This window comes from Monodelphis domestica, chromosome 2, assembly GCF_027887165.1.
Source record: "Monodelphis domestica isolate mMonDom1 chromosome 2, mMonDom1.pri, whole genome shotgun sequence".
NCBI lineage: Eukaryota > Metazoa > Chordata > Mammalia > Didelphimorphia > Didelphidae > Monodelphis > Monodelphis domestica.
Window position 1 is genome coordinate 109701005 of NC_077228.1, and position 19286 is coordinate 109720290.

General features: G+C 38.7%; 1 protein-coding gene across 3 annotated transcripts in view; it reads right to left on the bottom strand.

Moving 5' to 3' along the window:
* DSTYK (dual serine/threonine and tyrosine protein kinase) overlaps positions 1-19286 on the bottom strand; it is a 65766-nt gene that overhangs the window by 35040 nt on the left and 11440 nt on the right. The window contains exon 1 of one of the 3 annotated variants that reach the window (XM_056815794.1): positions 1017-3045. The exons of the other annotated variants lie outside the window; for them this stretch is intronic. Within the exon in view, the coding sequence (XP_056671772.1) occupies positions 1017-1044 (28 nt within the window). The 5' untranslated portion in view covers positions 1045-3045. Of the gene's footprint in view, positions 1-1016; positions 3046-19286 lie in introns of those variants that run through there. 3 annotated transcript variants of the gene reach the window in all.

A 19286-nucleotide genomic window follows, 5' to 3' on the forward strand; every position in this document is an offset into this window, starting at 1 on the left:
TCCCCACAGTCCTTCAAGCCCCTTCCCTTCATTTGCATAAACATCAACCTGAGAAGAGTTTCATTAGCAATAGTAGAAATGCCACAGAAGAGTAGCTTAAATAAGAAAATCAGGCATGCTCACTATTCCTGTGGAAAGGCAAGTTTTCTGGAAGCATTGACTGGTACCTCTTTAGGGCAAGGTGAGCAAAACACTATCACAAAACATGGTGTCTCCCTCAGAAGTGGAGGGCAAAGGACATAGACTCCCTTATTCTCATATTCACTTTGCACATGGAGAAGGGAACTCCTTGGGTCAGAACCTGCTCATGACTGGTAATAGAGTCTTATACACAGCAACATACACTTTAAAGCAGCCAAATAGGCAGCAAACTAAAAGAGGCAGTCTCCCTAAACACATCTTTCATTTCAAAATGGAAGATGAATAAGTGTGGAAAATGATGACTCCCTTAATTGTTTTGCAGAATTTTAAATGCAACAAAAGCCTTAGTCTGAGATATCAAGGAGCCTTTGAGGCTTTCAGCACTCCCCTAGGTGAATACCTAACCTGTCTTTCTTTCCTTGTCAGGCCTCCTCTAATGTCTGGAGCCTCTACCTGGGCTCCTTTACTCTTAACCCCCTAACAAACTTCTAATGAGAAACCAGATGACCTACAGGGTCCCTTTCAACCCAAGATTCTATGTCCCAGCACTGAAGAGCATAGGCTTAAACTGAGCAATTAGAAATCAACACCAACTAAAACTAGGCTAAATGCTATGATCAGCAAGGAGAGGCCTAAAATTCTCTGAGGCTGTCTGGTTTATGAGGAAGGCAGAAAAACACAGCCCATCTGCCAAAACCACAGCTGACACACCCATTTTATTCATCTGACCTAAACTACCACCCAACCCAGATATTAAAATATTCACCAACATAGAACAAACGCACTAAAGAATCAAACCTGAGACCACTAAGAAGAAAACTTTCATTTGTATCTGTATCATTTCTTTTTTATTATTCTTATTAAAAAACCCTTACCTTCCATCTTGGAATCGGTACTGTGCATTGGTTCTAAGGCAGAAGAGTGGTAAGGGCTAGGCAATGGGGGTTAAGTGACTTGTCCAGGGTCACACAGCTGGGAACTGTCTGAGGCCACATTTGAACCCAGGACCTCCCATCTCTAGGCCTGGCTCTCAATCCACTGAGCTAACCAGCTGCCCCCTCTGTATCATTTCTTAATTTAGTGAGTTTAGAGAGCATCTCAGTAGGAACAAAGCTAACTTTCCTGGTTGTTTTCTCCAGACATTCAATTCCTTTGCTTCTCCCTTCTGACTTTTGGCCTTTTTAAAAGCTTTTAGGAAAAAGACTTGTACAAGAATATTCATAGCTGCACTCTTTGTGGTGGCAAAAAATTGGAAAATGAGGGGATGCCCTTCAATTGGGGAATGGCTGAACAAATTGTGGTATATGTTGGTGATGGAATACTATTGTGCTCAAAGGAAAAATAAAATGAAGGAATTCCATGGGAACTGGAACAACCTCCAGGAAGTGATGCAGAGTGAGAGGAGCAGAACCAAGAGAACATTGTACACAGAGACTGATGCACTGAGGTACAATCAAATGTAATGGACTTCTCCATTAGTGGCAATGCAATGACCCTGAACAACTTCGAGGAACCCATGAGGAAAACCACTATCCATATCCAGAGGAAACACAGTGGGAATAGAAACACAGAAGAAAAACAACTGCTTGAATACATGGGTCGAAGGGATGTGGTTGGGGATGTAGACTCTAAATGAATATCCTAGTGTAAACAACAACATGGAAATAGGTTCTGATCAAGGACACATGTAATACCCAGTGGAATTGCACGTTGATTATGGGAAGAGTGGGTGGAGGGGAGGGAGGGAAATAATGTGATTATTGTAACCAAGGAATAATGTTCTAAATTGACTAAATAAATTAATTCAAATGAAAAAAAAATAAAAGATCAGGCAGAGACATGGAAATGAAATTGTTCCCAGATAGCTTCTATGGTCGAAGATTTGGCAGAGAAGGAGCTTTCCATTATGGGCTTGAATGACTTCATAAGATAACTAAAAATTTCAAATATGAAAGACCCTTCCTGGTCCACTATAGATCAAAGGGCTGACTGAATTAAATAAAGGACTCTTCCTATTCATTTAAAAAAAAACACACATACTTGGAGCACACAGTTTAAAATCTTCAGGCTAACAGTGGGAGGGGAAGAACAAAACCTGTTTCTGACCTGGAACAGCTGTTTTACAGAGAGTCAAAGAACTGAGTTTCTTTATAATTAATGCCACAGCATCTGTATATGGCACTGCCAGAAGGTAAACAGCATGACTTCTTAAGGGCCAGTTAATTTGGCCAACTCCCCAATGCTTTCCACTGACCTCCCCTGGTAGTGGAGCAGAATTGTGGCCCTCCAAGTAGCAGAACAAGAAGCTAAACCAAAGCACTCACCCCAGCCCCTCAGGTAAGTACCTCTAAGAACCCCTTCTGAACAGAAGGTTCTTAATGTATAAAATGAGGGAGGTAGGCTAGATCTTCTCTAAGTTTCCTTTTACTTGTAAAAGCATAAAGGTCTCTTCAAACATTGTTATACACACACACACAAAAAAAAAATGTAGAAATCAATACCGAGTTTAGATTTTTTCTCCCCTAATGATAATAATAATAACAGCTAACAGTATAGAGTACTTTAAGGTTTTCGAAGGCTTTACAAATAATATCTTCATTTTATCTCCACAGCAAACCTGCTATTATTATCCCCATTTTACAGATGAAGAAACTGAGGCAGAGGTGAAGTGACTTCTCCGAGGTCTCACAGATAATAAATGTCTGATGCTAGATTTGAATTCAGACCTTCCTACCTCTATGTTCAGTATTCTGTCCGCCTTATAAAACACAACTTGATGAACTGGAGTCAGAGAATTTAATTTGAATCCTGCTTCCCAACAGTTGTGACAAAAAGTAAGTCAACTAAAACCACTCTATGTGGGAAGCCATCAAGCCCACACTGTCTGACATGGTCACACATGAGTTCCAGAGTTGCAAAGCGAAAGGAATAAGGCACCCACAGAACCTCCCCCCCCTCTGTGTGACTTCTCTCTCTAATGGAATTGTTATGATTACTGTTCCCTCCCCAATACAGGAGAAATAATATTAGAGCAAAGTCTTATAGGGTTAACACACATATATCCCACCTTAATCCCCCCAGATTATTACCCTAAAAGATTACATTCCCAGAATTAAAAACTAAAGATACCCATAACCCCCCTCTTTTCCCTCTCCACAGAGTTATATTCACTCCCGTTATAAGCCAGGCAAGCCAAGAACATCAATAACCATCAAGCCCAGGTCGACAGGACACACCTTGCTTGTTTCTTATGTTACAATAGCCAGAAGCAATATCTCCAGGTACCCAAGTGAAACACAAGAAAAATGTGACTTGTAAATTGAGGAAAACCCCAAATCTGGTCTGTCATCAAATTGCCTTCTAACCATGTACCTGGCTACAAAACATTTTGTTAACCATCTCCTAAGTAATTGTGATTGATTGTGAAAGCTGACCAAAAGTAACAATGATTCTCCTTAGGTCAGGGAGAACTAACCTCTGGATCACTCTGTTTATGTCATTCATCTATAGCAACAATGTTTCACTGACTATCTCCCTAGGCTTCTTGACTGTTGTTAGGTTCAATGGAAACATGTATGTTGAGAATGAAACTGTGTGCCAAGTAGATGTGTGATGATGAGGGTATAAAATAAAGCCAGGCCTCAGCCAAGGCGGAGCAGATTATCCTGTGAGACCTGTGCTGCAGGTTGAATGTGAAAGCTGTGTCCCATCCATCATTCTGCCAACACCATCCCACCTCCAAGACCCCATCCCCTGTGGGAGGCTGGCCCACCCCAAAGCAACTCTAAGCCAGTTTCCTCATCTGTAAAATAAGTTCATAGGATCAAAGAGCTGAAAGGAACCTTAGAGGTTCTCTGATCTAACCCCATTATTTTACAGATAAAGGAATTTAGGACTAAGGGAAGTTAAGTGAGTTGGCCACAATTATATGATATATTTTTTTAAACCCTTACCTTCTGTCTTGGAGTCAATACTGTGTATTGGCTCCAAGGCAGAAGAGTGGTAAGGGCTAGGCAATGGGGGTTAAGTGACTTGCCTAGGGTCACACAGCTGGGAAGTGTCTGAGGTCAAATTTGAACCTAGGACCTCCCGTCTCTAGGCCTAACTCTCAATCCACTGAGCCACCCAGATGCCCCCCACAATTATATGATATTAAGAGGCAAAGCTGAAATGTGAACCATACCCCCTAACTCCAGCACTTTCTCCACTGGACCATTCTGCCTTCTTAATACTCCCCACATTACCACACAGAGCTGTTGTGAAGAGCCATGTGAAGAGCCATGTGTAAGAGCCATGATTGGATGTGTTAGGGGAGTTTAGATCAAAGCAGACTATCTTGTAAGAGATTATTTCTAAATGGACTAAATGATGTCTCGGGTCTCAACCTCTGCAGAGAGGAGTAACAAGCAATTCCATTTAATTAAACAAGTATTTATGATGTCCTTGCAGTGTGCAGGCATCACACAAAGGCCAACAAAACACAAATGAAACAGTCCTTGCCCTCAAACAGCTTATATTATGCGTTGGGGAGCCAACACCTAAACAGATAAGCAAATAAAATACAAGTTAAGTTCAAAGTAATTTGGGAAAGGAAGGTGGAAAAGAGCACTAATAACTGAAAGATTCGGAAAAGACTTCCTCCAGGAGGAGGTCCATGAGTCTGGGCAGGTTTTACACAGAACTCTATACAGGCTTCAAAAGATAAGGCTAACACTAAGAAAAAATTAAGCTCCATTTTCTAGTTCAAGGTCTCTGTCAATATACTTGAAAAGTTCCCAACTAAAACCAAACCAATATGGCCCTCTCGATCAATAGTAAAGCTGCTAAGAATCAATAGCAAAAATAGAGCATAAAAGGACCACTGGAACTACTAGGCCACCAGATGATCAAAGTTTCATCACAACTTTGTGATAGCAATGAAATGCCACTTTGAGTCTTTACAGAACTTTTCTTTTTAAAAAAATGCATTTCAGGGGCAATTAACTAGGTGGGTCAGGCCTGGAGGTGGGAGGTCCTGAGTTCAAATATGGCCTCAGACATTGCCTAGCTGTGTGACCCTGGGCAAGTCACTTAACCCCAAATTCCCATCCCTTACCACTCTTCTGTCTTATAACCAATACCTAGTATTGATTCTAAGATGGAAAGTAAGGGTTTCAAAGAAAAGAAAAATAAATCTTACAGCAATTCTCAGAAAATATTAGTTTCAAGTTCACATTTTTTCTCTTAAAGACAAAAACAAAAAACCATATTACTATCCTCCCCTCCTTATGGTAACTGGTGATCTATTATCATTAGGTTACTGGTAATGTCAGCAAACAAGACAGTCACTTTTTACAATGACAGGTATGACTCTGTATTGGGCCATTTTTATTGTACCATCAGATGCTGAATAGAGTTATGAAAACACAGATTTAAGAACAGGCAAAGTAAACCTAACCTGATTACATGGAATGGAACCAGCTAACTTGACCTAAATAGTACTATTTTCTAACCCACTGAACTAATCAGCCCTAGCATTCTCTCTCTCTCTCTCTCTCTCTCTCTCTCTCTCTCTCTCTCACACACACACACACACACACACACAAATTGCTTATAATGTTTTGTTTCTCATGGACTAAGTATGCATGAGATAAAAGGAAGGACATGTGCAAAAAAAAAAGAGGAAAAGAAATATTTCAATTGAGAAAGACATTAATACTGACTGGTAGTACAATTTACTATCATCATTCCTACCATGAGCTCCAAAATGGCAAGCCACAAAATCCCTGACGGTTGAGACAGACAGAAATACTACAATCTAAAAAATGAGTTTCTTTATCATTTTTGAACAAGTCCTCTGAGCCCTGAGCTATAGGCTCTGAATTCTAGAGAAAGCAAGCCAACTCTGGAGGATAAAAAACTAGACCTACATTTGGATAGTCTGAGTTTGGAAGAGTTTAGGTTTCTAGAATCCATTTCTGGTCAAGTCATACCAGGTGTTGTGGGTTGTAGAAAGTATTTTTTGTGGAGGGAAATTTGGAACTATATGCAAAGGGCTTTAAAAGACTACCTGACCTTTGATCCAGCCATAGCACTGCTAGTTTTGTACCCCAAATAAATAATAGGGGGAAAGACTTGTACAAAAATATTTATAGCCACATTCTTTGTGTTGGCAAAAAATTGGAAAATGGGGGGGGGGGTGTCCATCAATTGGAGAATGGCTCGATAAATTGTGGTATATGTTGGTGATGGAATATTATTGTACTGAAAGGAATAATGAACTAGAGGAATTTCATGTGAACTGGAATGACCTCCAGGAACTGATGCTGAGTGAAAGAAGCAGAACCAGAATAACACTGTACACAAAGATTGATACATTATGGCACAATCAAATATTATTAATAGACTTTTCTACTAGCAGCAATGCAATGACCCAGGACAATCCAGAGGAATTTATGAGAAAGAATGATATCCACATCCAGAGAAAGAACTGTGGGAGTAGGAATACAGAAGAAAAACATGATCGATCACACAGTTCAATAGGGGTATGATTAAGGTTTTGATGTTAAAGGATCACTCTACTGCAAATATGAATAATGTGGAAATAGGTTTTGAACAACAATACATGAATAACCCAGTGGAACTAACTGCTTGTCAGCTCTGAAAAGGGGGAGTGAAGGGGAGAGGGGATCCCGAATCATGTAACCATGGAAAAATATTTTAAATTTTAAAACAATAACAAAAGCACCTCTGCCTCATAGCAGAGAAACTTGCCTAGCAGAACTAATCTAGGAAGGTTGTCCATAGGGACCAACCTGTAGCCAAGTATTCACAGGCAAAAAGACACAAGAAGGTTATGCCAAACATCCAGATTTTCCTCTTTACTTCCACAGTGCTCATTTCAGTAGAAGGTCAGGAAAGCTTTCTAGGCCTATGTGGGCACTGGGCTTCTAAGCTCACAAAATTTTTATTTCTCCTCAACTTTTTCAATGCCCATGGAAATCAAAAAGTCTGACTGCACTGCTATCTTCTAATTGAGATAAATAGAACTCTTGTGAGGAAAAAGATATTCTGAAGAATAAGTGAACACACAAATACATATATATACACACATATACAAATATGTACATATACATATACACATACATATATAAACCATGTGTATTTATTTTTATTTATATATATATATACACACATATGTATATATATATATATTTCCTTCCATTGGTTTTCAAAAGGCAACTTTTATTAGCATCTGGGAGGAGGCAGATTCTTTCTAAGCTCCCTACCCTGTGGGAGTCATCTAAGTTCAGGAAAAATTCAGTCAGTTGACAAAGGTCTGAGGCTGACTTTCAGGTGTTCCTTCTATGCTACTACAGCAGATTCAGAGTAAAAGGACCAAAAATGGCAGATGGGTAAGAGAGCTGCATTTCAAAGAATCCAGTGAGAGCAGCTATTCCCTTGAAATAAGCCAAACTCCATATGGCATAGAAGATTTCTGTGAAGTATATATAAGTTGGTTTTCCAAAGGTATCTCAACTCATAATTCAAAAGAATGACCCAAAGGAACATTCAACAAAGTACAACAAATCTGGGTCTCGGGGAAAGAATAATAGAGGGAATTTCATCAAATAAGAAAAGTGCGGCATGACCCATCAAGAAAAGCAAGCAAGATAATAAGCACATGAAAAAGTGTTCTATATCTCTTATAATCAGAGAGCTGTAAATCAAAACAACTCTGAGGTATCACCTCACACCTAGCAGATTGGCTAACATGACAGCAAAGGAAAGTAATGAATGCTGGAGGGGATGTGGCAAAGTCGGGACATTAATGCATTGTTGGTGGAGTTGTGAATTGATCCAACCATTCTAGAGGGCAATTTGGAACTATGCCCAAAGGACGATAAAAGACTGTCTGCCCTTTGATCCAGCCATAGCACTGCTGGGTTTGTACCCCCAAAGAGATAATAAGGAAAAAGACATGTACAAGAATATTCATAGCTTTGCTCTTTGTGGTGGCAAAAAAATTGGAAAATATGGGGATGCCCTTCAATTGGGGAATGGCTGAACAAATTGTGGTATATGTTGGTGATGGAATACTATTGTGCTCAAAGGAATAATAAACTGGAAGAATTCCATGTGGACTGGAATGACCTCCAGGAAGTGATGCAGAGCGAAAGGAGCAGAACCAGGAAAAACATTGTACACAGAGACTGAAACACTGTGGTACAATAGAACGTAATGGACGTCTCCATTAGTGTCAATACAATGTCCCTAAACATTCTGCAGGGATCTAGGAGAAAAAACACTATCCACAAGCAAAAGACAAATTGTGGGAGTAAAAACACCAAAGAAAAGCAACCGTTTGACTATAAGTGTTGAGGGGACATGAATGAGGAGAGACTAAATGAACACCCTAATACAAATACCAACAACACAGAAATGGGTTTGAATCAAGGACACATGTGATAACCAGTAGAATCGTGCGTCGGCTAGGGGAGGAGTGGGGGGGGGGGGGAGGAAAAGAAAATGATCTTTGTTTCCAAGGAACAATGTTTGAAAATGACAAAATAAAATAATGTTTAAATTGGAAAAAAAAAGAAAAGCAAGCAAGAGCCTAACTGTATCTATATCCTCATCATCCCTAGGGAGCTGAGTTTCCACATTTTACCATTTGGTATTCTAAGACACAGAGAATTTAATTACTAGTCCAAGGTCACACTGGCGGTCTACATTCTCAGTTTGGTCCCTACCTATCTGACTAGAGTAGCCTTACTTTTTGAGTACCAGTCTTCAAAATGAGCCAATGGTTTTCAACCAGAATACTAGTAAAATAAGACCTCGTTTTATGTGAACTCCACACACATGAATTCAGAAATACACAATTGGCAAATGAAAAAAAAAACATAAAGGCTGAAAAATATGTAAAATAAAAATGTTCAATTATATGCTAAATCCCAGCCATTCTCCTAAGCAGGATAAAGTCTCAGCAGTTCACCAAATCACACTCATTCTCCCTCTAAGAAGCAGTAGTTTGAGTCATTACATTGATTTGTGCCAAACATTAGCTCCCCCATCAGTCTTTGTCTAGAGTTCTCACTTGTAACAAGTTGTGTCCATGTCAGAGCAGGGTTTCTCTTTGTTTCATTAACACTATTTAGTTATTAATAATGGCCCCAAAGTATAAGAGTAGTGATGCTGGTAGCTCTTATAAGCCTAAGAAAAATCATAAAGTGCCTAAGTATAAGAAATCCTTATTAAATAATAGGGTTTGCTATTATATCAATTTTCAACTAACTCGAAGGGTCTTAGAACATAACAGTTGTGTAAAACAAGGTCCTACTGTACACCATACATTAGCAGACAGTAACTGACAGAATCCACTAAGAAACACAATAGTTAGAGCATTAGAGTCAGAAAACCCTGAAGTCAAATATGGCCTCAGACACTTAAAAGCTAGACAAGTCACTTAACCACTATTTGCCTCAGTTTCCACATTTGTAAAAGGAGGATAATAATAACACCTTCTCAGAATTTTTGTGAGGGAATAATGGGATAATAAAGTGCTTTGCAAACCTTGAAGTGTGATATAAATGCTGGCTATTATATAACTGAATATCTGACATTCACTGATACTGAGGAATCATCATGCTAAGGCCGACTCTGAACCAGTTTGTAGATATTCTCATAGAATCAGAAGCAACAGAATATATCTTTGAGGCCCAGAGAAACCCCTGCCTCCCCCAGAGTAGTGCAGGGCCACTCCTTACCATAAACCACCCAGGCCACTTGTCTGCCCCAGGCTTCTCTCACTTCCCTTCCTATGCCATCACAGAAATGGCCAACAGAGAAGGTCAGCTGTTGGTAAAGAAACAGCAGGAGCAGGTTCCCCCAGGGGTTTCCTGTGCATCAAACACATTGATGTCCCAAAACCATTTTCTCACATTATTTAACACGGGCACATCAATGAACAGGAAGACTTGATTTTCTCACTTTTTCCTCCTTGTTCTTCCACAAGTACCCTGTTTTTTGGCATTACAGTCAGAACCAAAATTGTGTGGAATATTCCTGAAAAGAAGTAAATCCTACACTGGTTTATTCCAAATCCCTCTAACTCTGACATAGACTTAAGTTTCTTTTCTGAATGGCGTGGTCTGATAAGCAGATTCACAGGAACTATGAATTCATAGCTCATTCCTCATTAGGCAGCAGGGCATGAAAAAGGAGATTAATCTCAAACCAGTCTAGCCTGCATGATCACAAAAGCTTTTGGTCTTAAGGAGCTTAAGTTATCTTCTGATCCTTTTCAAATCGGAGGAATAGGAGATAAAATTCTATTTTTAAAGTGTGACTTTTTCAAAAGGAATCCAAGGTGCTTTTATAAATGTATTAACTGTACTCAACCTCATCTTTCAACCCAGCTGTTACATTATTAATCTGGATAAATTAAAAGAGAAAATAACCCTAACACCCTAACTACTATCTTCTTCCCAAAGGATATTACCCCCCAAAAATGGAAGCATGATAAATTCCACTTTAGGTATCTGCCATATTAGGTAAAATTTGGAATGGGTCAGCACAGAGGCCATAAAGTATAACCAACTGACTCACAAAGCCTGCTGAAGGGCAAGATAGGGAATGGACATTTGATTTCACTGGTAAAGAACTTCCTCTCTCAATGTAGACCAGCAATTTCCTTATAACTTATACAACTTTAGAATTAGATGCCTAGAGTACGGTAAGCTTGCTGAGGATGATAGAAAAATGTAAAACTTTTTAAATGGATAGGTACTCCAACTTACAGTGAGAAAAAGTAAATTTTAGGCATTTCTATATAATATGGCATAACTGAATTTTAGAAATGGAAGGGACCTCAGAGGTCATAGAGGCTAATACATGAAAGGAATCCCTACTACAATAAACCCAATACTTTATCCAGCTTCTTACAGTGAGAGGAAACTAACCATCTTCTAAGGCCACCATCTCCACTTTGGAGCAGCTCTAATTATGAGGAAGTTTTTCGGCACCTCAAGCTTAAACTGGCTCCTGGAACCAAATAGACAAGTCTAATCCAGCTTCCTTTCAAATACTTGGAAAACTATGTTATGTCCCCTGCGTCTTCTCTTCCCCAAGGATAAAATGCTCAGTTCCTTCAACCAATCCTCTTATGACATGGATTTAAACAAGAATTTTTTTTTTTTAAACCATTACCCTCATCAGTCTTAGAGTCAATACAAGTATCTGACAGTAGAAGAGCAGTAAGGGGTAGGCAATTGGGGTTAAGTGACTTGCCCAGGGTCACAGTCTTAGGAAGTTTCTGAGGCCCTTCCAGCTCCAGGCTTGATTAGCTGCCCCCTCCTCTGGGTCATGCACTAAGCTAATAGTGGGATCAGACTCTGTCCTCAAAGAGTTTATAATCTAATGGAGGAGATGACATTAAAATAACTTTGTAGAAACAAGATGTAAACAGGATAAATTGGAGATAACCTTAAATGGAAAGCTTTAGCATTAAGAGGAACAAAGAAAGGTCTCTTGCAGAAAGTGGGATACTGACTGAGATTTGGAGGAAGCCAGGGAAGCCAAAAGGAAGAGATGAAGTAGGAGAAAATTTCAAGCATGGTGAAGAGAGAGCTGGTGAAAATAGCTAGAGTCAGGAGATGGAGTGTCATGATCAAGGAACAGCAAGAAGGCCACTGTAGAACACAGTAGTGCATAGAAGAGAGTGAGTTATAAGAAGATTGGAAAAGTAGAAATTGGTCAGACTATAAATGGTTTTTAAAACCCAAACAGATATTATTTAATATTTGATCCTGTAAGTAATAAGGAACCACTGTGTTTCCTTATTCCAGTCATTCCCACTGGATGATAAGGTGGGAGCAGGGCTGATGTGTTCAGATTTATGCTTTAGAAAAATCTCTTTGATAATTAAGGGCAGGACAGATTAAAATGAGAGATTTAGGGTAAGCAGACCCACTAGCTGGCTATTGCAAAAGTCCATATGTGAGGTGATGAAGTACTTCACCAGAGGTCAAAGGACAGGAAGAGTTGTATAAAAAAAAGGGAGGGGGTTGTATAAAAAAAGGAGGATTTTATTTTTAAAAAGAATTATATATAAAAGATGTTACAAAGCTAGAAATCTTCAGAACTTGGCAACTGATATAGAGAGAAGAAGAAGGTGAAAGAGAGTGAGGAGTTGAGAATGACATCTAAGTTTCAAGCCTGGGGGATCTATAGAATAGTGGTGTTCTCAACACTAATAGAGAAATTAGGTAGAGGGGAGAATTTGGGACAAAGACAATAAATTCAGTTTTAGACATGTTAAGTGTAATATGTACATGGAACCTCACAAGATGTCTGATAAGCACTTGGAGATAGACTGGAGGTCAAGAGAAAGGTTAGTGTTGGATAAAGAGATTGGAGCATCATTTGCAAAGAGATGATAGTATATATGAGCTGATGAGGAACCAAAGGTAAAACAGCATAGAGGAAAAAGAGGGCTCCAAGTAGAACCCTGAGGGTCACCCATGGATGGGACCTAAATGAAGATCCAGTAAAGGAGACTGAGAAAAGTAGTTAGATAGGAGAAATAGGAAAGAACAGTACTGGGAAAACTGAAGAGTACTAAGAAGAAAGGGTGAGAATTACTAAATCCATTAGGCCTTTTCCCAATCCTCTTGACCTCTTTGCTGCCTTTAACTCAAAGCTTTTCACTACTCTGACTGCCTTCCCCGGATTCTCTTCTTTATCAATGTCCTTACTAAATTCAGGCATCTACAATTGAACACAATACTTCCATTGTCATCTAACTAGGCCAGAGTGCACATGGATTATCACCCCCTTTTTTTCCTGGAAGCTATACCTTGATTAGTACAATCTAAAAGTTCATTATAAGAACTCACAGTGGAAACTGTTGTCTCCATACTCTGAATGACTCTCTTTCAGAATTATGTGGCAGCATATGGTCCCTAGGGAATTTTTTCAGCAAGCTTGACTTTATAAGCTTAGCTGACGGTTATCATGCATATAACCAATGTCCTATGTCCTCTACTCATAATGGACTTCTAGGACCTCTATTGTACTAATGCCAAACTCTAAATTTGGCAAAATATGGCAAATAATCTCCCGCCTAGGCTAAAACCAGGCAGATTTTAAAGAAAAAAAAGAATGGGTCAAAAATAGAACACCAAACCCCTGTACAACTTCCCTCTATAAAGTAGCACCTCTTTAATGGGTTTTCTCTTCCTGGGAAATTCAGGACCCCTATAGTGGTCAACAGAACATACCTTGTTCAAAGGGAGACAATGAAAACCCATCAGGAGGTCTAGCCTTTCTTAAACCAAAGTTATGTATTGCTATAGTAACCTTAGAAAAAAGTTGCAGTTTACAATCGCATGTTATTCCTCTGTGAATACACTGTATCACATGGAACTTATAGATAGCTAAAGATAAAATAATCTAGAATTCTAAGCTTCCTGTGTAGGTAATATAGATGATCGATATAAACAAAATCACCATAATGATTTCTGTCTTGGAATGAGTGAGGTTAATATGGCAAGTGGTGCTTTCATGTCTTTTCATCTCTCCTTGTCATCTTCATGGTGAGCTATTATTGCCATGTGACCATGGGCAGCCTTACCACCCTCCTAACCATCTCCTAGCTAAACTCCTCAAAAAGGTGATCTACAATAAGCACATCTACTTTCTCTCCTCTCACTCTCTTTTTTAACTCCTTACAATTTGGCTTCCAACCATATAGTTCCACCCAAAACTGCTCTCTCCAAAGTTACCAATGATCTCTTATTTGCCAGAGCCAATAGCCTCTTCTCAATTCTCATTCTTCTTGACTTCTCAGCAGCCTTTGACACTGTTAATCACTTGTCTCCTCTAAAATACTCTCATCTCTCTAGGTTCTGGAATGCCATTCCCAGGGTGTCTGTCCCTCAGGGTTTGGTCCTAGGCCCTCTCCTCCCTCTATACTACTTCACTTGATGATCTCATAAGATCAAATAGATTGAATTACCTTGATGATTCTCAAATCTACCTTTCTAGTCCTAATCTTTCTGCTTTCCTAATCTATCTCCAACTGCCATAGTAATCTCAAACTAGATGTCTAGTAATATATAAAACTTGACATGTCCAAAACAGAACTCGTTATCATTTCTTATACTCTTCCATCTCCTGCCTGCCCTATTAATATAAAAGGCAACATCATCCTCTCATTCCCTCAGGCTTGCAACTTAGGAGCCATCTGAGATTCTTCACTCTCTCTCTCAGCCCCCCATATCCAAGCTATTGCCAAGGCCTGTCAATTTTGCCTTTGTACATCTCTCAAATATGCTGCCTTCTCTCCTCTGATGCTGCCAACATTCTAGTGCAGGTCCTTATTACCTCACACCTTGATTATTTCAAGAGCATACTGGTGGGACTGACTATCTCAATTATATCTCCACTTCAATCCATCCTCCATAGCTACTAAAATGATTTTCACCAAAGTGCAAATCATGTCATTCTCCCCAACCCTCCACCCCAATCAATAAAGTCCAGTGCCTCCTATTGTCTCTAGGATCAAATACAAAATGCTCTGTTTGGCATTCAAAGCCTTTCATAACCTAGTCTCCTACCTTTACAGTCTTCTTACACTTTATTCTCTGACATATACTCTGACCAGTGACACTGGTCTCCTGGCAGTCCTACAAACAAAACACTACATCTCCTGTGCATTCTCTCTGGCTGTCTCCCATGCACAGAACACACTCATTCCTCTGTTCCAACATCTGACCTCCCTGGCTACTTTTTAAGTCTCAACTAAAATCCTTTCTTGTACAGGAAGTGTCTTCTAACTCCTTTTAATTCCAGTGCTTTCCCTCTTTTAATTATCTCCTATTTATCCTGTATATAGCTTGCTTTATACAGATTTGTTTGCATACTGTCTCCTCCCGTTAGATTGTAATCTCCTTGAGAGCAGGGACTGTCTTTTTCATCTTTTTATATCCTCAACATATAGTACAGTGGCCAGCACATAGTTTAATAACTGTTTTTGAGTGATTGAAAAATACTCTAGAACCAACAGAGCTTGATCACAAATTAGCCAGTTATTTTCAAACAAGGAAAAATTAGACTCCACTGCATTACACTATTAGTCACCAAAATAACAGGAATGGCAATATATATGGACCAGCATAAATGTATCTCCATCATTCAAAAATTGAGTCAAAGAATGTAATTTAAAAATAATAAAACCCATCACTGAAGTAGACACAATTAAAAATAGTAAATATGAAGACTACAAGGAAATAAGACCTATATCTTTAAAGCTAGGCAAAGCAATAACAGCAGAATAAGAACCATATGAATACTGAGAAGAACAATTTTTTTAAAGTAATACAATTTCAGAGAGACTAGGAAGGGAAAAGCACAAATATATTTTTATTTGCAATTAATCTGGTTTCTTCTTTGTATGATGAAAAGGGGATTATGTTTGTTATTGATGGTTATTATATGTGTAACAAAATTTTCAAGAATATCATCTTTGTCGCCTAAGAACAATATGATTCATTTTATGTTTTTACTTTATTCCAATGATTATGTGCCATGTAAATAAGCACCACTAAACAGTTTAGATTATTTCCTAGAGGAAATCATGAAACAATTAAGTTTAATGTAAAATTCATACCTTAACTTTCAATTTCCTCTAAGTTTGGTTTTCACATAAGAATCTGTTTTTAGCTGTGAACTTTAAGATTCTGCAAGAGGCAATATTTCTGGGTCCCTTAGTCTCATGAGATAGGAAGCAGTAGAATAGGGAAAGGCAGAAGAAACTGCCAAATATGAGTTAAGCAAAAGCAAATTTGGAGTCAAGTAGAGTTTTTGTTGCTTATGACTGGAAAATTTTGCAGGGGTAAACTAACAATATTACAAAGTATCTATAAGGTGATTTTTCTCTTGCAATGGCAATAGGATAGAAGGAATTATACAGTCTCTTTTGATGGAGGAATCAGGGTTACCCTAAATATTGGGAAACAGATTATCCCTGGAAAAGGAAGATTAGGAAAGGAAAGGCAGCAAAGAGCCATTGTGCTTTGGTAGGTCATTTCCTCACAGGGAGCTTGAGGATGCAGCAAGCTCAGCAAAATGGGGTCTTCAATCCTAAAAGCTATGAAGTGGAAATTATAATAAGAGGACAGAAGGGGGGCTGCCTCATACTAACCTTAGAGCAATCTGATGAAGTTTTCCACTAAAGTACAATATACTCCTCTGGCAAGCTGCTAGGCCCTAGATTGTGCCTCTTTTATATAGTTTAGAACTAGAAAGGGCCTAAGAAGTCATCTTGTCATTTTACAGCTGGAGGAACTATGGCTCAGGGAAGTAAACTGACAATCAAGATTATATAGAAAGCAAATGGTAGAACCAAGATTTGAAGCCAAGTTTTCTGACTCTAAATCCAATACTTATCCCTAACAAATTTTCTGCTGCCAATGAGCTTTTACGCTTTTGTGTAGGAATGATAACCTTAGCTAAGGAAGGAATGAAGAAGGAAAGAACAAGGAAATCAAAACTAAAGATAGAGTACTTGAATTGTAATCTGGGGATCTTATTGGCTCTCGCTGATAAGCAAGGGCAAAGGAGAAGGGAATAAGTATTACTAAGTGCCTATTTTGTGCCAGACTACTGTGCTAAAAGCTTTAGCATTACTGTGCTAAAATCCATAATTTTAGGGAAGTCAGTGAACCTTTCTAGACTTCCATGTACATATAAATTGGAGAAATGTCTTTCAGCCTCTCCTCCAAGACATACATACAGTATGGGAGGGAGGAGTGGATCTTTTTATTATTTAGAAGTGCTACATCACTAAATACTAAGTAATTATAATGCCCCCAAAGGAGATTTTAGAAAATTCACCTGCCTCCCTTCTGTGCAAAGGGAAGGATGGGACAATAACTACTAACCATTCTAACGTTCATAAGACCATACCTCTAAGACTAAAAGGAACTCAGAGATAATCTAATCCAATCTCCTGAATTTACATAATATATTTTCAGACTTGTTCTAAATACAGGTTAATTATGCTGAACTATTTTTTCCCTTTCTTTTTTATTCTTTCTTACAAGGAAGGACTTGATGGAGAAGGTAGGAGTATGATATCCAGAAATGAAGAGGATATAAAAACAAAAACTATCAATAGCACTTTTAAAAGAGGGACACATTTTGAAAGGAGGGGTTAATAAATCCAAGCTAATAAAAGCAATAAATAAGAATAATAACTACAACTTAATAATATATGGTAGCTTCATCCTTATGATGCACAGAGTAGCTAATTTTGTATCCATTGCAAAGTCATGGTTAGAACACCACTTTAGTTTCATCACCACCACAGCTGCATGATATAACTACTATCAAAAGATGATGGCTATTTGAAAAATGGGTGGAACTCCAGGTCCTCCAGTGAGTAGAGGGTCAATAAGTTCTGCCGGACTGAGCTAAGCACCAGAGCAATATTCAGTGTGATAGGCTGGACATCTTCTCTACCCTCTTTTTGCATTTTTCAACTTTCATTTTCTACCTCTTTGTAGATAAAGCTATTAAAAGTCATTTTGGCTTAAGCTATACTATTTTAAATCGGCAACCACCATATTACTTTAGAATTCTCACACATTTAGTCAAAACCTTTAATTTAATTCTTTACAAAGACAACTGTTAAGACTTATCCTAAGTTTCTTCTTCTCCAAGGAAAATGTCTCAAATTCCTTCATCCATTCATTTGAAGGCTTCCTTTTCTTCTCTCCTCCTCACCAAACATTAATCACCCAGATACCTCCTAATCAGACTCTTTCATACCCATCTCAGGCTTTTTCTATGTTCCCTCCTTCAAATGCACAAGTGATCCCAGTTCATCTAGGCTTTTCAAGCAAATTGCCCCTTCTTTCATCCATACTTTCTCATGTATCCAATCTTTCATCTACTGGCAGCTTTACCACTACCTACAAATAAGGCCATGTCTCCCTCATTCTATTTTGTTCATCCATTCCTGCTATCTGCTGTTCATTTTTCTCCTCTTTTTTCTGGCTATGCTCCTTTAAAAGTCCTTCTACAAGAGGTGCCTCCATTTCCTTTCCTCTCATTCTATTAACTCCTTACAGTCTGGCTTCTGACTTCATCATTCTACTGAAACTGCTGGATCTCTGAAATTATCAATAGTATCTCTCTTAAAAAAAAAAAGACAATTCGGATCATTTAACTTCAGAAAACATATTGACATTTGTTAATACTTGTAATTAGTAAAAATAAATAAATTTTAAAATAAAAAAATCCCTTACCTTGTCTTAGAATTGACATACTAAGTATTAGTTCCAAGGCATTAGAACAGTAAGGACTAGAAAACTGGGGTTGTGACTTGCCTAGGGTCACACATAGGAAGTGTCTGAGGCTATATTTGAACCCAGGACCTACTACCTCCAGGCCTTGTTCTTCATCCACTAAGCTACCTAGCAGCCCCCAATGGTCTTTTAATTGCCAAATCCAATGGCCTTTTCTCAGTCTTCATCCTTCTTGATCTTTATGCAGACTCTGACACTGTCAATCACCTTCTTTTCCTTAATAACTTTTTTCTAGGTTTTTGCCACACTACTCTCTACTAGTTTTCAGATATCCTTGGCCTTTTTCTCTTCTTCTATACTATTTCATTTGGTTATCTCATCAGCTCCCATGGATTTAACTATTATCTCTACACCTATGATTCTCAGATCTACTTATCCTGTAGCTAATGACCTCCAGTCTCACATTTCCAAATGACTATACTGAACATCTCAAAGACATCTTGAACTCAATATGTCCAAAACTGAACTCACCATCTTTCTCATAAAAATGCCTCTCCTTAACTTGCTTATTACTGCTAAGGGTACCACCATCCTCCCAACTTTATTATCTAAGTATCATCTGAACTTCCCACTCTTTCATCCCGTTATCCAATCTGTCACCAAGGCCCATTGTTTTTAATTTTGTAGTCTCTACACACACACACACACACACACACACACACACCACTTTCCCTGACAAGGCCACACACAAGGAGACAACTGAAAAAGAAACCCACATATTCTGGGATCCAGGGACAGCAACCTCCCTGCTGTTCCTGAAACAAGACACACTCCATCTCCCAACTCTGGGCT